This window comes from Bidens hawaiensis, unplaced genomic scaffold (assembly GCF_021521415.1).
Source record: "Bidens hawaiensis isolate Kalapana, Puna unplaced genomic scaffold, B.hawaiensis_p1.1 tig00004702_1, whole genome shotgun sequence".
NCBI lineage: Eukaryota > Viridiplantae > Streptophyta > Magnoliopsida > Asterales > Asteraceae > Bidens > Bidens hawaiensis.
Genome location: NW_027491288.1, coordinates 159,367 through 184,145, shown reverse-complemented (window position 1 = coordinate 184,145; position 24,779 = coordinate 159,367). Strand labels below are relative to the sequence as shown.

Here is a 24,779-nt window from a genome sequence, read left to right as displayed (position 1 = left end):
ACACGGGATTAGTATACAAATCTTGAAAATTCCTTATCTAATACATTAAAAATATATCTTTACTATATATAAAACACCAGTCAAAGACCTCTTAAATTTTAAAAGGTAACTAACTTGGTGCTTCAAGTACAACTTGTATAGCATCAATTTTTGAATTTCAAGGGTTATATTTTTCATTTCATAAATAATTATTACCGAAACAAATTATTTCATATGATATATTTACATTAGTTAGCCTATATCTTTGGTTTTTTTTTTTTTTGTAATTAAACCAATATTTACATTTCAAACCCATCATCTTTATCCACATATTCATCAAATCTATTTTTATCACTATTTTCTTTATATCTTCAAGAATATTATGATTTCTAAAAAAATAAAATACACCATTGCAATGTTCTTACTTTTGTCGACATTTTGGTATAAAAAAATTTTCAAAACAGATGTGTTTTTAAAAACATACAAGTCACTGAAACATGAAGGTACAACCAAAAAATACAACTATATATAAACCTATAAAAATGTACAAACACATAAAAATTTTCATGTTCAGTGTTAGTTTATCAAAATCTAAAATTACAAAACAAGTCCTCCCTATAAAAACTCAAATTACATTTTATACACCAATTAATATAATATATAATACAACATGTGCTTAATAAAACAAACTTATTAAAACTATGAAATCACAAAATTATCCACCCATAAATAAATAATAATAAAAAAATCAAATACACCATTGCAATGTTCTTATTTTTGTCGACGTTTTGGTATAAAAAACTTTCAAAACAAATGTGTTTTTAAAAACGTACAAGTCACTGAAGCATAAAGGTACAACTAAAAAATGCAACTATATATAAACCTATAAAATGTATAAATACATAAAAATTTTCATGTTCGGTGTTACTTTATCAAAATCTAAAATTACAAAACAAGTCCTCCCTAAAAAAACTCAAAATTACATTTTATACACCAATTATAACATGTGCTTAATAAAACAAACTTATTAAAACAATGAAATCTTAAAATTATCCACCCATCAATAAATAATAAAAAAAATTCAAATACACCATTGCAATGTTCTTATTTTTGTCGACGTTTCGGTATAAAAAACTTTCAAAACAAATGTGTTTTTAAAAACGTACAAGTCACTGAAACATAAAGGTATAACTAAAAAATGCAACTATATATAAACCTATAAAATGTACAAACACATAAAAATTTTCATGTTCGGTGTTAGTTTATCAAAATATAAAATTACAAAATAAGTCCTCCCTAAAAAAACTCAAATTACATTTTATACACCAATTACAACATGTGCTTAATAAAACAAACTTATTAAAACTACTATATTCAATTATGAAATCACAAATTTGTCCACCCATCAATAAATAATAAAAAAAAAAATAAATACACCATTGCAATGTTGTTATTTTTGTCGACATTTCGGTATAAAAAACTTTCAAAACAGATGTGTATTTAAAAACGTACAAGTCACTGAAGCATAAAGGTACAACTAAAAATGCAACTATATATAAACCTATAAAATGTACAAACACATAAAACTTTTCATGTTCGGTGTTAGTTTATCAAAATCTAAAATTACAAAACAAGTCCTCCCTAAAAAAACTCAAATTACATACCAATTAATATAATATATAATACAACATGTGCTTAATAAAACAAATTTATTAAAACTATTATTCAATTATGAAATCACAAAATTATCCACCCATCAATAAATAATGAAAAAATTCAAAGACACCATCGCAATGTTCTTATTTTTGTCGACGTTTTGGTATAAAAAACTTTCAAAACATATGTGTTTTTAAAAATATACAAGTCACTGAAGCATGAAGGTACAACTAAAAAATGCAACTATAAACCTATAAAATGTGCAAACACTTAAAATTTTTCATGCTCGGTGTTAGTTTATCAAAATCTAAATTTACAAAACAAGTCCTCCCTAAAAAAAACTCAAATTACATTTTATTGTAACGCCCGTAAATTTCGTTAATCGGCTCGATCGTTTATAAATGTTTGTCAAAAAGCCGGGGTTTCATCTTTCTAATTTAAAGCCTTGTCGTTTTAAAAGTCCGTTTGTCCATCCTTTTTTCCCAAAACATTCCCTCTTACGGCTTAAAGTATTATACTAGTATGTAGCACCCGACATTTTCGTTTATCGGCATGCACGTTGAAGAGTTTGTATATTTATCGGGTTCGAACCGGCTTACTTCGGGGACCTTCTTGTCATACCCATAAGTGGGATTACTTAAGTTTTATTCAAGTGTCGCAATTTTCAACTTGGAAGGGCCAGAACGTAACATTTTATATTATAATCAAAACCTAAAACCCTAGCTCCCATGTCCTGCGATCGGCAGCAGCAGCACCCCCCTTTCCACCTCGTTTTGCGTGCAATCAGCCACTGTCCGGCCGTCCAAACTTCAATTCCAGGTCGGTATTATACGTATACAACTCGTTTTCACCTTAATTCATCCTTATGGCGCGCTTATTGGTCGTTAAGATTGAGTTTTGATGATAACAGCTTGTTGACAGATTCGTATGTTTATTGTAGGGTCTGTAACGCGATGTTAATCCACTGTTTTTGATCGATTCTTGATTCCATGATGTTTTACTTTGAGTCTAGTTTCCAGAAAGGTATAATACGTAATTTTTAGACGAGATTTGAATAGTTTTTATGATTTTATAAAATCGAGTGTCAAACCTGATGCGGGACGACGGATTCTGGTCCGTCTTACCGACATCATAAACTTTTTTCGACAAGTATATTACTTGGGGAAAACCCGGGGTGAGGAGGCCCGTATCACGTGCTTGGATGTATGAGCCGGGATCGGGTCAAATATATTACTTGGGGAAGACCCGAGGTGAGGAGGCCCGTATCTCGTGCTTGGATGTATAAGCTGTGACCGAGTCAAATATATTACTCGGGTTTGACTCGTGGTGGAGAGGCTCATGTCACATGCTTAGGTCTTACCGCGTCCGGGTCAAATATATTACTCGAGTCTTGACTCGTGGTGGAGAGACCCGTGTACGTGTGTTCGACGATGATTGTATTACTTGGTGAATTATATATAATTTATTTTATTTATACCTTCTCTATTGTTTATAACTATAGCTTTGAAATATAGTATGAATTATTGTTTATGAAAACTTGAACTCACTCAGCTTATGCTGACTTTGTGTGTATGTTAGATTGACTTTCAGGTTGAGTATTAGAGATTTCCGCTTGGACGTGCTAGAGACTACTTGGACGGTTGAAGGCACATCTAGTCGAAGAATTAATAACGCAAACTGTTTCTTTTAAATTATTACCACAAGTATTTAAATTTTGATTTTTGGGCACTTTCCCTGGTTTTGGGAATTTTGATGTTATCTATTCCGCTGTTTACTACTCTGAAACGATTTCAAATAAAACGAATATTTTATTTACAATTGATTTTGGACACCTGTACCCATGTTTTGGGATTTTTAATACTTAAACTTTTCCGCTATTATTTACTCTGAACTTGTTTTAAATACAAAGAATCGTTTGGTTTTAAATTTTTGTGAATTTGTGAATGTGATTACCAACTGTAGGATTTCCGGAATTCGGGGTCTTACATTTATACACCAATTAATATAATATATAATACAACATGTAGCTTAATAAAACAAACTTATTAAAACTACTATTCAATTATGAAATCACAAAATTATCCACCCATGTGTGTTGTATTCAACTAACATGCATATTCATAACAAAACTAGCCACTTCTAATACCATACATGAAAACACTTGCACATACCTCATAATCCGTATCTGTCATTTGATAAAGATTGGTTGAGAATCGGACGAGGAGATACGAGTACCAAAATTGTTTAGAAGCGATTAGTCAGATGAGAACACTCACAACCGTCTCAAGCCACCTAGCAATATAACAGATTAAGCTTCATGGATAATCAAAAAACAAACAATGAAATTTAATAAATTGTTTTACATTGGCATGTCTACATATCTTATATTTTTATAAAGGAAGAAAAAATATATTAACATATATATATATATATATATATATATATATATATATAACTTATGATTTCAAGTTCTATAATTAATTATTTTATCATTAAAAAAACTCGCGGGAAACAAATAAACATCCTTTAGATAGGAAATTTGAAAATTTCCTTTTACCTATAACTACTCATATATTACATTGATTAACAAGAAAGTGGGGTAATGCAGTTTTTTTTTTTCAAAATTAACCCTCTATATAAAGATTAAGCACTAATTGTTCAAATTACATAATTTCCTTTCTCACTTAGCCTCATGGATCATTCTACTGAAATCATCAAACATTACATTATAAGTTGAAAGATGATTCTTTACATCATACCAACTACCAGTTTGAAGACAAGCAAAATCTTCAATCTGATAAGGTAACTTATTTGATTAATTTTATTTTTAAAATTTTCTTATGACATGTTTTAAAGTATAAAATTTTGTAACTAATATATCATATAGTTATGCAAGTACTAAATATCTCACCCTTTGTAGGATGAATCTGATAGTGTTGAGATCATTTCGTATGGGTCTGAATTTAGTCCCTACAAATCGCAACTTCAACGTGAATTTAGTGATGAGGTAATACTATTTACATATGTTTTACCTATTTTCTTAATTAACCATCTACTTTTTCTAAGGATCGTGAATTTTCTGCTAAGGATCATACGTTTGCAATGAAGGCCAAAAGGTTAAAAAATCTTGAAGAATGGAAGTGGGATGAAGTTATTGAGGTTAACAGTTCCGATGAAAATGAGGATAAAAAAAGTTGCGTGCTACATCTACTTCTAGCCCAAAGACAAACTTTAAGATCAAGATACCACGAGTCTCTGTTCAGAAACGAAATAGATTCCATCTGATATAATCTTATTCCTTGCTTTGTGTCCTTATGTTTTTTTAACAAACTTATGGCATTATGTTTGGCATCTAGACACTTATGTACTTTGATTATGTTTGGTAATGATGTTGGTTTTGTTGTTAAAAAAACAAAACTTTAGTTAAAACCAAGCCTATTACTAATATTTCGGTTTTTTATTATTATTTTTAAATGGTTCGATTAGTTCTAATATTCGTTTAATTATAATTAATATATAAAATTAAATCTTTGGGAAATAAATTAGTTACAGTTCTTTGAATTTATAAAAGGAAAATGATCAATAGAAAGTTTTTAGATAATTAGTTAGAAGTGAGATAAGTTAATTCAATAGTTTTGAAATTTTCCTTTATCTCTTCAAAAATGAGGTTAAATAAGAAGAGGCAAAGTTAATAATTCTTCTTTAAATTAGCAAAAGTTTTGTAAAGATTAGGGATCAATATTGTAACTTTATTTGATAAATTGAATAACACATGACCATTGTTTTTACTATGGTAAGCATGACAATAAGTTAAAACCAAACCTATTACTAATATTTCGGTTTTTTTATTATTATTTTTAAATGGTTCCATTAGTGATGATATTATAGATGAATCAGTTATTCAGTTAATTACAATTAATAGATAAAATTAAATTTTGGGCAAATAAAATAGTAGTAGTTCTTTGAATTTATAAAAGGAGAATGAACAATAGAAATTTTTTAGATAATTAGTTAGGAGTAAGATAAGTCAATTCAGCAGTTTCGAAAATTTTCTTATCTCTACAAAAATGAGGTTAAATAAGAAGGGGCAAAGTTGATAATTCTTCTTTAAATTAACAAAAGTTTTGTAAAGATTAGGGATCAATATTGTAACTTTATTTGATAAATTAAATAGCACGTGACCATTGTATTTTATAACTTAATATCCAGGTTTTAAGCAAGCATGAATGAATGGTAGTTATTAATTACAAAATATGTAAACTTTAAAATTTATTTAAAACTTATGTTTTAAATTAAACATACTTTACAAAAACCAATATTTTTTTATATATAAGTATACAACTTAATAAATTAATGAAAATCTTTAAATATTTCTTAATTGCATTTTAATAATATAAACATATAATTATTCGTAAACAGTTAATTAAATAGTAACATGGGTACCTTGTTTTTAGGTGGGAATGGTGTCTGGTTTCTCACTCAGTGTAACCTCCTTTTTATTCTTCTTATATCTGTTGTCGAATTATCATTCCAATTTCAACAAGCTTTTTCTCTTGATAGGTATGCAATGTATACTTTTTCGGTTTCTTGTAAGTTTTTTATCGTGATTGAATTCTTTGGTTTCATCCCTTAAAAATCCTTTTTGAAAGCTTGATGAATTTTATCGTGATTGAATTCTTTGCATTCTCAGATTATTTAAGTTCTCCGTAAAAGCTTGAAGATTTTTACATCAACTCTCAAAATACATTCAAAGGTATGTACTTTCTTTATTTTATAATTGGTCCTACTTTCTATATGCATTTTGTAAAATAAGCTACATTATTTTGTTTTATATGTTTAATCTTTAGTTATATCTGGTTAACTGTTTCACTCTGTTGATAGATTGTATTTTATTAGATGTTTTATTATATTGTAGTTATTTGATATTTAATGTAACTTTTTTGCATACTAAATGTAATTAGACAATATAAAATAGACAAAAAACAATAACAAAAGTAGTATTTTTTTAAAACAAGCTTACCAGTAGTGTTTGATATGTGACACCCTGCTGCTCTTAGAAACGGACTTGTCCTCTGGTCAAGTTAAAATGTCCAGAAAGCACGTTCAAGTCTCTTAAAATCTGCACATAAAATAACTATTAACTTTGTTATTCTCAATAATATAGCTGACATGCTAAATAAACCGCCTAAAATCCGAACACACTATGGCCAACATTTGATTACACAAATTGTATGTTTGCGTTTGTGAGCATATGGGTTAATAACCAATACACACTACACAAGTAATCAACCAAATAGTTAAAAGAATAATCATCGAAACTAATAGCAATATCAAGCAACAACAACTTAAATCAAATATTATTTAACTGAGCTGAATGCATGCTGAAGGTTAGGTTAGCCAGTTTGGTTACAAGTTACAAATAAACTATAAATATCAATTAAACATAGACTTGTTGATACAACTGATCAAAGTTGAAATGAAAATTATGAAATGCATACTATTTAAAATCTGGATACATACTATAGTAGATATTTGATTACACGAACGATATGCGTGCGTTTGCGAACATATGAGTTAATAAGCAATACACACTAAACAAGTAGTCAATCAAATAATAGCATGCAGAAGGTTAGGTTAGAGGTTAATAATAAATTATATATATATAGCAATTAAACATAGAATGGTTAATGCAACTGATCAAAGTCGAAATGCAATATATACTGTTTAAAATCTATAGACACTATAATTCATACGAGCACACTATGGCCAACATTTGATTACACAAACCGTATGTTTGCGTTTGTGAGCATATGGGTTAATAACCAATACACACTACACAAGTAATCAACCAAATAGTTAAAAGAATAATCACCGAAACTAATAGCAATATCAAGCAGCAACAACTTAAATCAAATATTATTTAACTGAGCTGAATGCATGCTGAAGGTTAGGTTAGCCGGTTAGGTTACAAGTTACAAATAAACTATAAATATCAATTAAACATAGACTTGTTGATACAACTGATCAAAGTTGAAATGAAAATTATGAAATGCATACTATTTAAAATCTGGATACATACTATAGTAGATATTTGATTATACGAACGATATGCGTGCGTTTGCGAACATATGAGTTAATAAGCAATACACACTAAACAAGTAGTCAATCAAATAATAGCATGCAGAAGGTTAGGTTATAGGTTAATAATAAATTATATATATATAGCAATTAAACATAGAATGGTTAATGCAACTGATCAAAGTCGAAATGCAATATACACTGTTTAAAATCTATAGACACTATAATTCATACGAACAAACTATGGCCAACATTTGATTACACAAACCGTATGTTTGCGTTTGTGAGCATATGGGTTAATAACCAATACACACTACACAAGTAATCAACCAAATAGTTAAAAGAATAATCACCGAAACTAATAGCAATATCAAGCAGCAACAACTTAAATCAAATATTATTTAACTGAGCTGAATGCATGCTGAAGGTTAGGTTAGCCGGTTAGGTTACAAGTTACAAATAAACTATAAATATCAATTAAACATAGACTTGTTGATACAACTGATCAAAGTTGAAATGAAAATTATGAAATGCATACTATTTAAAATCTGGATACATACTATAGTAGATATTTGATTACACGAACGATATGCGTGCGTTTGCGAACATATGAGTTAATAAGCAATACACACTAAACAAGTAGTCAATCAAATAATAGCATGCAGAAGGTTAGGTTATAGGTTAATAATAAATTATATATATATAGCAATTAAACATAGAATGGTTAATGCAACTAATCAAAGTTGAAATGCAATATATACGGTTTAAAATCTATAGACACTATAATTCATACGAACACACTATGGCCAACATTTGATTACACAAACCGTATGTTTGCGTTTGTGAGTATATGGGTTAATAACCAATACACACTACACAAGTAATCAACCAAATAGTTAAAAGAATAATCACCGAAACTAATAGCAATATCAAGCAGCAACAACTTAAATCAAATATTATTTAACTGAGTTGAATGCATGCTGAAGGTTAGGTTAGCCGGTTAGGTTACAAGTTACAAATAAACTATAAATATCAATTAAACATAGACTTGTTGATACAACTGATCAATGTTGAAATGAAAAATATAAAATGCATACTATTTAAAATCTGGATACATACTATAGTAGATATTTGATTACACGAACGATATGCGTGCGTTTGCGAACATATGAGTTAATAAGCAATACACACTAAACAAGTAGTCAATCAAATAATAGCATGCAGAAGGTTAGGTTACAGGTTAATAATAAATTATATATATATAGCAATTAAACATAGAATGGTTAATGCAACTGATCAAAGTTGAAATGCAATATATACTGTTTAAAATCTATAGACACTATAATTCATACGAACAATTATTAACTATTAAAAACCTAATTAGCATAAAAAAACTGTAATCGGATATGAATTTACTGAATTGAATTGAAGCTTACGACGTCGAGAGATCGTGATTTGCATAGAGCAGATACGATTGCTCGTTTACGTTCCAAAGGCACGCCACCGTTAGCAGACAATTGGGTTGAATAAATACTTTTCCTTATTCATTTGACCCGGGGTATAGGCTACGAGTTATAGTTTTCGTGTTCGATGCTAATGTGAATTATGATTCGGTTATTTACGGTATTTGTAATCGGTTTGAGCCAAATAAGTTTAGAAATTATGAACCTTAATTAGTATAGAAATTATAAAGCTTGATTAAACGAATTGCCACTGTATAATGTTGAAGTGATTATTTTGAAATTATTTTTGGATTGCACCCAAACTAAAATGTTAACCAATATCCAATAAATCCTCCAATCAACTTGAATCTACAACATCCATGGTAACAAATCCACTACCAAAGCCTAATTACTGAATTTAATCACACTTCTTTACTCATTAACAGAAGATACAATCTAACCCTATTATCAGAAAACCAACAGAAATCGATTTCTACAATCTAACCCCTAAATCAAGACAGTCTAGACAATTGAAAGGAAATCATACCTAGAAAGGAATCAAATTGGGGATTTCACAATGGTTGAAGGTGTTTGAGCCGAGACGATTGCCTCGGTTCAAGCGATGCCGCAAGGTCTATGAGATCCTCCGCTTATCTCCCTCGAGTTTTTTCTCATCCGTTGATCTCCCTTGAACGCCGGAATGGCCTTGTAGGCGGATATTAAAGGAGATTAACAGTTTTTCCGTTAATAATGGTTGAAGGTGTTTGTGGTAGTAGAGAGAGAGAGACGATGATTTTGTGTATTCATCCCTAAAGTTTTGTGTTGGTATTTAACTAATTATATTTTATTTTACTGATTAATTATATAAACTAGAAAGTACTAAAATGGAATAAAACTTAAAATATTACAACCCTTAATTATAAAACAAAAGAATGTTAAGCTACTTTAAAAATAAAAAAAGTAAAAAATAATAATAACTAGAGTGTTCCCGACGCGCTTTGCGCGGGGAACTCGACAACGGACCCGCATATTAAAACTCGAATACGCAAACATATCGTAACGAATATCACATCGGCACAAAAATATAAAAGTTTATCTAACTATCAAAAGAACTTGGTTGGTATTGGTTCGGCTCATCCCGTCGAGTTCATGATTCATTGCCATCTATATCTTTATCTTTATTTATAACTCTTTTATGTTATTAGCAGTTTTATTTTTGTTTATTTTCACTTTGTATGTTTTTTTTTACTTTGTTGTTTTATAATATATTAGTTTCATTACAGAACTCAAAAAAAAATTAAGAACTTTGAGAACTCTTAACAACTAGCTATTTTTTTTTTTTGATATTTCTTTATATATATGGTATAGATATGTTAACCCTCCAATTAAAAGTTTTGTCATTCTTTTATCGGTTAGAAGTATAAAATTAGCCCAATTACTTTGAATTATATTATGTGATTTAGTTGACGCCTGCGAATCTAAAATCATAAATATACATATGACGAAGTTATTTTTCATTTATTTACACATATTTAACTAATTGTGTTTCATTTGCATCCATATATTAAATTTGTAGTATTCGCTAATATGAACTCGTAAATTAGGCAATTCAATTTTATTTATATAGTTATAAACAACCATTTTTATATTTTTTATATACGTAAGAAAACTCTCTTTTGTTTTTACAATTACTAAATATATTTTGTTATCTTTATGTTTAATAAATTATACATGCAAAACTAAACATGATTTGTCTTTTTCCAAACTACATTGTTTAGATCAAAATGTCTATATCGTCCCTTCCGAGTTTGGTATTAATGCTGGAGATTATTGCAAAACTCCCTCCAAATGCTATAGCCCAATGCAAGACCATTTGTAAGGAATGGCTAGCCTTCATATCAACACCGGTGTTTCTAAAGGCTCACTGTGATTACATGCGGGCATCAGGTGATCAGAAAATCCTCGAGCCAGGTCCACGATCATGCAAGGATCGTTCATTGAATTATAAAGTAGCGAACTATTTATTGGCCACCAACATTGACATCCCGTTTAGTGCCCGACCAAAAAATTTGTTACTGTTATCAAGTTTAGATGGCATGCTATGTGTTTGCCTAATAAACGCATGGGAGTTGGTTGTTTGGAATCTATTGACAACTGTCTTCAAAAAATTGTCAAACTCCAATTCACAAGAGTTCTACAAATATAACAGTGATGCAATCGGCGTGTTAACTCTTCATATGATTACAACATTGTACACATAAAATGTAGACGGGGTACTTTGGCCATTTATGTCTATTCAATGCAATAAACTCATAGAGGACTGTACGCTTCTTGAAAACTCGTCCGTACCATAATGAAACCTTCAATTGGTCGCCAGGAACTTTATGTGGTCGGTTGCCCAATACTGGCATTTGGGTCAAAAAAATGATACTTCGGTTTGACGTAAACACAATGGAATTTTCAAAATTACGATTTCTGGATGTCCTTGGTTTTGGAAATTTGGGTGTTTTAGCCGATATAAAATCCGAGCTCCATATGCTTCTTAGTCCCGGATTTATAGAGTATGGGACTGTAAGTTTGTGGAAGTTAAATAGCGGTGTATGGATAAAGTTGTTATCTTATAGTCATAGCGTGTCTATAAGATTTTCGTTGATTACATCTATCACATATTACAATTTAAGTGGCTCGTGTCTTGTGATCACTGAGTGGGGACAGGTGCTTGAAGTTGATTTGAGGTTCGATGAGCTCGCTTATAAATTTCCTTCTTTTTGTATTCAATTCAACCACGGTGTAATCTATACCAAGACTATAGTTTCTTCTGGATTTTAGTTTCGTGCGCTTCTATCATGCATTTGTTACAGTATTTGACTTGATGTTTGTTCCAGTCTAATTTACTTTTTTCATTCTAGGAAACTCTATTTTGTGTTTTATGTACTTTTATTTGAATGACATGCATGTTTTACTTAAATTCGTTTCTATGTAGTATAGATTATTATTATTATTATTATTATTGATGTTGTTATTTGGGTAAAGGGTTATCTCGAACTATAGTAAAACAAAAAATGAAACTAATTAGAGGATATTCTCCCTATACGTATTTGGTCACTCCGAGATAGGGATATTTATTTATTTGAGGTTAGTTATTTTAATCAAATTGTAGTAAACTAGCAATGTTATCTGCGCGTTGCGTCACAACGGTGCTATTTGTATTTGGTTACAAACTTCATTATTATATTGTGATGGTATTACATTAAAATCAAGGCGCATCATGTAGGCGGGTAATATTATGTGTTACATGTAATAGTTATATTTTGGACATAATTGTAACAATTGAAAAAAATAATATCATATTCCACTAAAGTATTTTGGGAAAATGTTGGAAAATAGGTATGTAATGAATTCTGAATTCTACATGAAGTACATGTAATTGGTTAAATGATTATAACAAGTCAAGCGAACATAATCCAAATATTAAAAGAGTATATAATGAAATATTGTAAATACATTTATGAATGTCCAAATATAAAAATATAAAAGGTTTCAAATTTCTATATATATATATATATATATGTGGTATAGAGAACTAAAAAAACTCTTTTATTGAAATTCAATAAAGGTTTTTATTTTATATATTACATTGCTTATATTTGTCCATGTATGTTTTGTTGTTAAATATGCAAGAAATCTTCATATTTAGTGTTTTACTCTTTTAAATTCCTTTCTATTTTTTGATATCAAACTATTACCCCTTTATTTTGAAGGTTTAATTGATCATGAATGTGTATTCCATTGTTGACTCTTTTTCATCACTCACACAATACGGAGTTTGGTATACCATGGCTTTTGTTTGGGTCGAGTTCATTTTGCCTATAGTCAGTGAAAACAAATTGTTGGTTGTTTTTCTCGACCAAGCCGTAAGATCATTTCATCTACGCTCACGCAATAAAACTATATTTTTGGATACTAAATATATTTTTCTTTTTTAGAGACATCATATAGCCGCATTCGTACCGGCACCTTTAATGCATTTTACAGCGACATGAATTTAGTGGGCAATGCGTTCGTACTCTATCGTTTCCAAATAGAGAGTTTTGAATACATAGAGTGGCCAAAACATGAAAACCATCTCCTGCTTGGCGGTGATTTCAAGATTGTATTTAGCGAACACACCAAACTTATTAAATTTAGAAGTAATGTCCCACTAGGGTTTTGTTTGCACCCATTAGTGCCTTCTATAAAAACTCTTACGCACGACAGGAGATACGAAAAAATAATTACCGGTACGTATAATCACGGTCCTTACATTTATCCTTCTATCATACGCTAATTTTACTATATACATATTATAAAGAACTTTTATATTGGTTGTAGCTGTCGTTGGAAAAATTATCATGGGTTCGCGATCGTATGGTACTTATCGTTTTAGTGTGTTTCTTCAAGATGTAACGTAAGTCACTATTTATATAATAATTATAATCTTTGTTGGTTTATATTTACAATTTTTGAGGTTTCTAATCTATATCACATGTGGCAGCGGTCACATAATACAACTATATTTAGACGACACAACGCATATCAATATTATAAAAACTTTTCGAGAAATGTTAAGTAAATCTATTGTGTACGTATCTCGGGTTAAGCTGGTTCGTTTTCGAGATAGTAAGCTATACATTTAATGTGTTTTTTAACTTTTAATTACTTACATTAATTGTGTCATGATTATATGTAAACTTATACACTTCATGTTTTATTACTTATAGGGAATATTTTAAGGTCAACAAATTTAACTACAATCGATTATGAACCAAACATGCTTGAGGCACATGACATTAAGATGTTGGGTTGTTCTTATAGCCCGTGTTCGTGTTGAACAACATTTGTCCTCTTTATCTTAGTTCCCATTTTGTTTTAAGACGTTGCTATCTTTGTGTTTAATTTGTTTAATTTTCTTATTTTACTTCACAATTTAGTTTAACAAACCTTCGCAACTATGTTTTGGTTTTCCTTATCTATGTATTTATTTTAACGCTTTGGTTATTTTGGTTACTTTTTATCAAAAAGAGCGATAGTTGGTTAGAATCAATAAATTACTATTATATTTAATTCAATAGGCTATTCAAATACTCAAATAAGCCATCTATGTCACAATTTTAGATTACCAAAACCTAACTCGCAGCCCGTCTCCGAAAATTTAAATACCTCGGCTAGCGGAAATAAAAAGGCCTGTAGGCCCTAACAAGTAACGAAATATATAAACTAAGTTTTTAAATGATGATTAACATTATTTTTTATTTAGTTTCTAATTTAGTTTGGGCCTAATGACTTAAATGGACTATGAAAAAAATAGGTTTTGGACCAATATATTTAAGATGATTAAAATTCATCCATATTTTATAAAATTAGTTTTTAAAAATATATACATATATAAAAGTTTGGGCCCCATAATTTACGTGCTTCGGCTGACCGCCGGCTCGCCCCACCCAAGGGCGGCCTTGCTAACTCGATAGATTATAGACGTTAATGAACATGTATGTATCTTTTGCATTGTGAATTAACACCTATAATATAAGCTTTTAGTTAGTAGTTAGTAATTCCACATATCTATAATATTCGAAGTAGTATACTCACTATTTGTGCAATTAGAAGAAATTTTTTTCGACGTTTGTTAGCCATAATTGAAGCACAATAGCTGTTTAATATTCTTTTGTAGTCAATATTAAATACTCAAATTAAGAAAGTAAAAGTAATCCTTAATTTTTAATTGTCTTAAGATTAAGAAATTAAATGCCAAAATAGTATGACGAAGATCAAAATTTTAAAAATTATCACCCTACTTTAGTATTGTAATATAGTATATATAGATGACATCTAATGAATTTTTTTGCTATTAAAAAGTATTGTATTCTTAGTTGATGATAACATCCATTTAAGAAATATTAAAACAAACATAATTAATATATATATGATAGTAGTAATAAAGAGTTCTATGTTAGCATGTTTATTTTTTAAATACATAGATTTGAATCACATAACTAGAAGTAGTTGTTGGTTACATTTTGCCTACACACTTTTATTAATAATTCATATAATCATAGTATTTGTCAAATATGTATGATAAAATTTTTAAAAAATTATTGCAGAGGGAACATAACCGTTATAAGGGAGAAAACTATCCATAATTGTGTATAATATTAATTAAAAACATATTGCAAATTTTATTATAGAATTATATACTTATTTATTTAAGCTATTTAGTGATAGATGTGCTCCATATGTATCATATAATTTCTGTTGTTGAAAATATTCATCAATCTTATTTGTGTTTTCACATTTGCATGTTGATTTGTTATCTTTTTAGGTGAAACACTTTGATTTATTGACTTATATCTTTGACCACTAAAGAGGATTATTCAAATTACCTATAAAGGTATGATATATGTTGTTAATGTAATTATTTAAAAATATCAGTTTTATTTATAAATTGTTATTCATACTTAATAATTTCAAAAAAAGAGCGTGAACCTTATTATATGATTTACAAGGTATTCGTCAACTTGCAATGACTAACGAAGACCCAAAAGATCGTAATGGTGTATCTTCCTCAACTGCATCTACGTCAGCTCAAAAACAAAAAGAGTATAATGGATGATATTATGCTTCACACATAGAGAATAAGAAAGCATTTAAAATATGTAATGTGATGCCTCTCAAAGTGATTCGTTATTATCTTTGGTGGCTAATAGATTAGTAGGGAGGAAACTGCTACAACCTTTACAAACTAATAGTAGTCAAATGACACGAATGACAAATGAGAATGTGCCGTGTACTCCGGCTGAAAAACGAAAAGAGCAAAATAGACGATATTATGCTAGATTCAAAGAGAATCGAATTTGTAATTCAAGTGATACTCAAAATGCACGAACTCCTGCTGCTGATCAAGCATCCATCCGAGATGAGAACATAGAAGAGGACCCATATAATTTTGTTTATGATGGTATTCCAAGAGACCATCTCATCTTAAAAGCACAAAGCCCATGTCCTCATTGTGGTGCGAAACGATTTAAATTTGAATTCCCTACCTTTTGTTGTATGGGTGGGAAAAAAAATTAGCAGATTGTGAAATTCCTGTTGAATTGTATCGACTTTTCACATCGCAAGATGAAATTGGAGAAATTTTTAGGAAAAACATACGTGCTTATAACACCAACTTTTCATTTGCCTCAATAGGCGTGACGTTGGATGATACATTGGCAAATATGACAGATGGTGTATATACTTTTCGTGCACATAAAGGAATATATCACAGAATCGACCAGTTGGTTTCGAGGGATGGAACACCTCGGTACTTACAATTGTATTTTTATGATCCTGATACCGAACTAGATCTTAGACTCCAATGGCGAAATCTTGATTGAGATATTACGAAGATCTTGACACGTGTTCTTTCTGCAAACCCTTATGTCAAGACATTTCGAAGTCTTGCTGAACTTGGACCTCTTGAAAACTATAAACTTACTTTGAATGCTTCAGTAGAACTTGACCAAAGGGTGTACAACCAACCAACCACATTTGAGGTTTAAATAACATTATATTATTTCAGTTATTTAAAAGCAACTTATAATTACCTTTTCATTTACTTATTTACAATACAACATTATATAGGTTGCTGGTATTTGGGTTGAAGGGAATGACAATATCACTTCGTACAAAAGAAGCATTATTGTGTACGGCAGATTTGAATATAGTCAAAATATTCAGCCGTACTATGGTTGTTATGATCCATTGTGTTATCCTCTATTTTTCCCCAATGGGGAGTCTGGTTGGCATCCTAACATACCATGCCAAGGAGTATCAATTAGTGAAGTCCACAATGATCCCGACATCATCGACGAACCAACAGAATGTACCAATAATCTAACTATGTTTTCTAAGTGAAGATCATAAATTGTACCTAAAAGTGTAATGTACTTAATTATTACCTTTTTTAATCTATTCAGATGCTAACACAGAAGGTCGTCGAACAATCGTAGCTATGCTAGAGTACTACTGTTACAAGCTCCAAATTCGGTCTGCTGAGAATGCGCTTCTATTTGGTGGTAGATTGCTACAACAATTTGGTGTAGATGTCTATATAAAACTTTAGACGTCATGTTTACATTTTTTTCAACGAAACCAAGATAAGATAAGAGCATATTTGTACCAAGGTATCGTGGATTGCGTCCATGCTGGTGAGGTTCATCCAAACAGAGTCCGACAATGGATCGTTTTGCCTGCAAGTTTCATCGGAGGGCCTCGTGACATGCGACGCCGGTTTTTAGATGCTATGACTTTAGTTCAAAATGACAGCAAGCCTGATCTATTCATTACGTGACTTGTAATCCTCAGTGGTCTAAGATATGTGATAATTTAAAACCTGGTTAAACCGCTCAAGATCATACATAGCTTGTTTCAAGAGTGTTTTGTGCTAAACAAGAGGATCTTAAAGAACAACTTTTAAAGAAACATCTCCTTGAAAAAGTTAAGGCATACGTTTATGTTATCGAGTTTCAAAAGCGTGGTTTGCCACATGCACATATCCTTCTTATCATGTACCCGCAATACAAAATAAATAATCCAGACCATTATGATAAGGTTGTGTGTGCTGAAATTCCCGATGTGCGAAAGCATCCTAAATTGCACGAGCTTGTTGTTAAACACATGATGCATGGTCCTTGCGGAAATTTACGACCAAAAAGCCCTTGTATGAAGGGAGATCCTGAATCATGTCGTTTTCATTATCCTAGACAATTTAATGATTTGGCAACACAAGGAGAAGATTCGTATCCATTATATCGAAGAAGAGACAACGGAATAAGGGTGGATGTGCGTGGAAGTGATCTTGATAATAGGGGGTTGTCCCGTATAACCCAATGCTTTAGATGATGTTCAACTGTCACATGAATGTCGAGGTTTGCTCAAGTATAAAACCCGTGAAGTATGTATTCAAATATGTTTACAAAGGACATTACAAACAAGTCATTCAAATTGATCCAGATAAGCAAGGGGTTGTTATTAATGAGATAAAGAGATTTCAAGATGCACGATATGTATCACCCCCGGAGGCTATGTGGCGTATTTTTTCATTCCCCCTTTCTCAAATCTCTCCTGCTGTATTGACGTTGCAACTTCATCTCCCTAATCAGCAGATGGTCAGGTTTAGAGATGATGATATTATGACTCAAATTGTTGATAGAGAAAGAGGTAAGAAAACCATGTTGACTGCATTTTTTAAGACAAACAGAGTGGATGAAATGGCAAGGCAGTATTTGTATAAAGATTTTCCAAAGCACTTCACATGGAATGGAGGCTCACGTTGTTGGAATCGTCGTAAACAAAGGCCACAAAGAGGTCGTATTGTTTCTACTAATCCAGCTGAAGGAGAAAGGTACTTCTTACGCCTACTTTTGTGAAATATCAAAGGTCCCACTTCTTTTGAAGATCTTCGCACAATTAATGGTGTAAAGTACCCGACATTTCGAAGAGCAGCCCTTGAGATAGGGTTAATAGAAAACGATGATAGTTTATCGCGATGTCTCACAGAAGCCTCTCTATTTCAGTTTCCAAAGGCTCTTAGAGGGTTATTCGCAACAATATTGGTTTTTTGTAAACCTGGAGATGTTCGCAAGTTATGGAATGATCATTTTGACTCAATGTCTGAAGATTATAGGTTACATCGTCAAAATATCCATCGAGTTCAAGATATGGTTGTTACTGAGATCAGAGGATATCTACAATCTATGGGTAAAAATATAAAAGAATTCGATCTCCCATAAATTACAGATGATGTTAACTTGCAATATGCATTGCATCGTGAGGTACAAGAGGAGTACAGGATAGTTGTGGAACCTGAACACTTATCTGCTAGAGATTCACTTAATTGCGACCAAAAAATTGTGTATAATGAGATCATGATGCATGTGGACAATGATCGTCCAGGTTTGTTCTTTATAGATGGTCCAGGTGGAACAGGTAAAACATTTGTGTACAAAGCCTTGCTTGCTCAAGTTCGTTCACGTGGTCTTATTGCTCTTGCAACAGCGTCGTCAGGTGCTGCAGCTAATAATATGCCAGGAGGGAGAACGACTCACTCTAGGTTCAAGATTCCCATTAATCTCAATAATAATTCGATGTGCAAGATCAAACATCAAAGTGGGACCGCCGAACTAATTAGGTCAGCCAAACTAATAATATGGGATGAAGCATCAATGGCAAAACGACAGGCGATAGAGGCATTCGATCGCAAATTGCAAGACATCATTGGTTTTAGACTCCCATTTGGTGGAAAGATAATGGTTATGGGAGGTGATTTTAGACAGGTGTTGCCAATTATTAAGCGCGGTACTCGAGCACAGATTGTAGACTCAAGTTTTCGAATGTTGCCTCTATAGCGCGTCACTAAAAAGATGCGGTTGACCATAAATATGAGAGCATTAAATGATTCGTGGTTTTTTGATTTTCTTTTAAGAGTCGGTGATGGAACTGAAAAATCGATCAATGGCAACTTTATCCGGATCCCCGATGATATGACAATTCCTTTCACTAGCAAAGAAAATTCTATAAAGGAGTTGTTCAACGCAATCTTTCCATCAATCGAAAACAGTGTGTGTACTTCGGATTATATAGCATCTAGAGCAATATTGTCCATAAGAAATGAGAGTGTTGACGAGATTAATGATCAAATGATCGACAATTTTCAAGGTGAGGAAATGGATTATTACAGTTTTGATGAAGTTGAGGACGATAAACACAACTTTTATCCGACTGAGTTCCTAAACTCACTAAATGTTAGTGGTTTGCCACCTCATAAACTTCAATTGAAAATTGGATGTCCGATGATATTGATACGGAATATTGATCCGTCACGTGGTTTATGTAATGGTACAAGATTCATATGCAAAGGTTTCCACCGTAACTCTATGACGCCGAAATAGCTGCCGGACAACAAAGAGGAGAAAGAGTATTTTTGATAAGAATTCCCCTAAGTCTTTCTGAAGATGATATGTTCCCATTCGACCTAAATAGAAAACAGTTTCCCATTCGACTTTGCTTTTCTATGACCATTAATAAAGCTCAAGGTCAAACAATTCTGCACGTTGGTGTTTATCTGCCAGATCCTGTATTTTCACATAGGCAACTTTATGTGGCGCTGTCTAGAGGGATATCACGGGAAAATACAAAAGTGTTAGTACATCCTGCCAAATATTTCGGATGAGACGGAGTATACACCTCAAATGTTGTCTATCAGGAAGTGCTACGTGATGTATGATCTGCACATGCCTATCAAAATGTAAACATATTCCTATATATACGTTTTGTGCCTTCGGTTTTTATATTTTTAATTTATTTGAATCATTTTTGTTGTTATTTTTCTTATCCCTTAGTAATCAATGATTCTATGCACGATAATTGGTTATTTAAAAATTCAAAGACACCGTGTACATCCGAATCCTTCTAAGTAGTATATATACTAAATGTGAAAAACTTCTACTTTTTTTAAGAGTTCGAAAAGAAACTTACTTGCTTATATAATAAAAATTTTCTTTTACATGTAACTTTCCATTGTAACCAACTAATTTAATAAACTTATAATTTTTACACTTGTGAATTTGTAAAATGTTAATTCCTAAAAAAACAAATAAATAGTTGTTAATCAAACACATCATATACCTTTTAGGATTTAAGACTTTATCAAAATGCATAAGAATTTGATCAAAATACAAGAGAAAATTAAGCTAAAAAATCATGCAAATGTCCCTATTCAAATGCTAATGATCTTTTATATAGCTCAATTCCACTTATCATTCATTAATACAATTCAGCAACATAAGAACTACAAATTCACAAACATGGAGACCTTCCAGACTACGTTGTCTTGTCTCGATATTAAGGTAATTAATTAACTATGTAGTGGATATTTGAAACTCATACAATTAATTTGGTGTGAAAACATCATTATAATCATGAATAAATTGCCAGAGTGTTTGATTTTACCTAATTTTTTCTTAAGGTTTTTTCCATCTACTAAGTTAATCATTTGTGTTTTACATAAATTAGGAAATTGTAATGGACGAAACGCAAAAAAAGTTTGAAGCTTTGTCAGGTATGTATGATAACTACATATAACATTATTACTTTGACAAAACATATATAAGAGACTAAATATTATTTTTTTTCAGTATCGAAACCTGCTATAGGAGATGTAGCAAAGCAAGAAGCAAGCACAAAAGAAACCCAACCTCCACCAAATGTATCAATGAAACTTGGAGTATCGAAACCTGCTAAAGGAGATGTAGCAATGCAAGAAGCAACCACAAAAGAAACCCAACCTCCATCAAATGTATCAATGAAACTTGGACATCAAACTCCTTGTGAGTCTTCAGATAACATGTTTGCCAATGATGAATGATGGTTGAGAAATCACGATGAGATAATTAGGATATGAAAGAAGTATGACTAAAATTTATTATTCTTATTTTAGTTTATTGCACTGTAATAATAGTTTACTAAATTAGACATTAATTTTAATGCCAATTTAGTATTTATTTCACATGTGTAATGGTTATGAAAAAGATATGCCATATTGATGCTATTAAATTGAAACAGTAATAACAGTAAAAACAATTATATAATAAAGTTTTGTAAAATATTATATGATTAACAAAACTAACGAACTAAAAGTAATTGTACATATTTTCGCTCTCTCCACACGCAAGTCACATGTTAGTTACCCCATCATTTTAAAGCGTTTATAACTTTTTCATATGATATTTTTTTAAAAATAAATTCACCATAATAACAAGAGTTTTTTTATCGTTAATATGAGTATCATTTTGTTATATAAAAATTAAAACAAAACTTACGTCATTGTGCCTTTTTGCTTACCATTGTGTTTTTTTTTCATCATTGTGTCTTTCTTTCTGTTTGTTATTGTCTTTTTTTTTTTGTTTTTAGTCCTAGTGTCTTTCAACACATCATTGTGTTTTTTTAAATAATAATAACACCGGATGTAATATAATGATAAAATAACAACAAATTATCTAATACCTAAAACACAAAATACACAATAACCTGAAACACAAAAGATATGATGAATACATATAACACAATGACCTGAAACATAAGACACATTGGTGAATACATAAAACACAATGACTTGAAACATAAAAACACAATGGAAACTACATATTAAACAATTACTTGAAAGTAACATGCAATGTACGCAATACAAATTTTCTCAAATTAAGTGAATGACACATGCCAATCCCAAACAAAAGACCATGAACGTATTTCGCAATGACTACAACACAATGATAAGTAGAAAGACAAATGTTGAGCACAAAGGCACAATGACAAACATAAAGACACAGTAACGTAATCTTTATTTAATTTTTATCTTATCTTTAATATGAGTACCAATTGAAAAACACACTAATCAAAATCTATGTTTTAATAATCAAAATCTATAACGTAATCTTTGTTTTAATAATCAAAATCTATAATACAATGTATAGAAAACTCAATTAAAAAACACAATGAACAATCAAATAACACAATTTAAAAAAAACCCCAATAATTTTTTTTTATTTAACAATATGATATTCATATTAATGATAAAAAAACGCTTGTTATTATGGTAATTTTTTTTAAAAAAAAAATGTCGTATGAAAAATTTATGGACGTTTTAAAATGATGGGAGAATTAACATGTGTCTTGCATGTGGATAGAAAAAGTAATTATAAGTGAGCTATTATCAATTTTTATTTTTAAATTAATCACTATCATCCAAATCTAAGATCAACGAACCAGATTCCTTCCCACCCTTCTTATTTTTGTTGTAATTTGTATTTTAAGTTTAGCCAAAAAAAATAGATGATCTTAATTAAGATAAATATTTCGTGTCGTGTTTCTTGTTCTGATTTCCAACATTAAAAGGGTGAAAAATAACATATGAAAAAAAAGTATAATATAAAAAACAATAAAGAAATCTGACAACTTATCTACTATATTAATAAAAGAATACCTATTTTTGTCACTTGTCACTCCCTTAGACTTCCTACCTTTTTTAACATATTTTCAATATATAGTTTGTCTCTTTATTTCTTGTATAACCCATGGGCTATTAACTTATTACCTAACCGAATAAGTCATATTTCTTTCAATTTAGAATACCCCCATCCCAAACACTGCTCCTCGCCGCTGCCTATTTGATTCTGACTCCCTAATGTTTTGTCTTTTAGTTGATGTTAAATTAAATTTGTAGGAGACATTTCACTTTCTTATCATAATGCATACTCATGATTTCCTAAGATTATGGCATTGACACCTTGATAACTTCAAGATGTGTTAAGAAGCCTAAAAAGACAAAACATAATCATCGGTTCTGGACTAATATATGGAAGGCAAGTGTCTTAATGTTTATTTATATGTTCTTTTTTCTTTTTTCTTTTTATACATTAACCTTCATATTTATCCGTAAGTAGTAAAATGAAGCAATTTAGCTACATAAAAAGAACATGTCAAATGGGGTTGAAGTGATCGGAATTTGGAATGCTAAAATCATGAAGTATTTTCGCTAGCATATACATAATGTAACACATAATCTATTTTTATTATTAAATATTTTAAATTAGCACACAATTTCAATTTCTATAATTAAAGATATGCTCACAAATAATATATCTACATTTTTTTTAATTTTCCAAAATTCCTTAAATATGTACTAATTTCAATCTCGTGTATATGTTGATATTCAAAATTTTAAGTTTTTTTATCAACAAGTAAATAATTTTAGATATTATGACAACAGATTAGAAGATTTATATAAAAAATGGTTTGTTTATTTGGAAGCTACAATTAAGTTTAGTAGTTGTTTCTATAATTATAGATATATCAAAACAATTAAATATTGTAACAACTTTCTAAAATATTAACTAATCACACGGGATTAGTATACAAATCTTGAAAATTCCTTATCTAATACATTAAACACACACACACACACACACATATATATATTAGTTTCATTTAAGAACTCAAAAAATGTTAAGACCTTTTAGAAACTTTTAAAAATAAAATATTTTGTTAATTTTTTTATATAATAACATTATTTTAGAGTAGTTTTATCATATTTGATATATAAAATTTTGATTTACATATATAAATCAATAGTTTACATATGTGTAAAATTTATGTAATAAAAAACTTACATATGTGTGAAAGAAAATTAGATATGCGTAAAAACTAATTTATATATTTGTAATCATAAATATAATATAAAAAGTGATAAAACTACACTCAAATAATGTTAACATACAAAAATTTTTATAAACAAACATTAGTTATTAAGAGTTCCTTAGAGTTCTTATATAATTTAAGAGTTCTATAATTATACACACACACGAAGATATGTGTTATATTATAAAGAATGTTTTTGTTGGTGACTATAGTCCTATGTATAAATATGGGGATAATGAAAAAAAATGCATTTATATTTCAAAGACAACAATTTCCCCTTCCAGTATGTTTTGCAATGACTATAAACAAATGTTAAGGTTAATCGTTATTTAAGGTTGGTTTGTACTTGAA

The 24,779-nt window shown here is 30.3% G+C and overlaps 2 protein-coding genes across 2 annotated transcripts; both read left to right on the top strand.

Moving 5' to 3' along the window:
- The first annotated feature begins 15,956 nt into the window (after positions 1 to 15,956).
- LOC143627683 (uncharacterized) lies at positions 15,957 to 19,582 on the top strand. Its single transcript, XM_077097456.1, has 6 exons — positions 15,957 to 16,149; positions 17,153 to 17,280; positions 17,598 to 18,054; positions 18,156 to 18,579; positions 18,676 to 18,869; positions 18,975 to 19,582. The coding sequence occupies exons 1-6, from the start codon at positions 15,957 to 15,959 to the stop codon at positions 19,580 to 19,582; spliced, it is 2,004 nt and encodes a 667-aa protein (XP_076953571.1).
- Positions 19,583 to 19,597: 15 nt separating this feature from the next.
- Positions 19,598 to 20,125, top strand: LOC143627682 (uncharacterized). The gene has a single exon (XM_077097454.1). It carries the CDS (start codon positions 19,598 to 19,600, stop codon positions 20,123 to 20,125), a length of 528 nt encoding a protein of 175 aa, XP_076953569.1.
- The last annotated feature ends 4,654 nt before the right edge of the window (positions 20,126 to 24,779 follow it).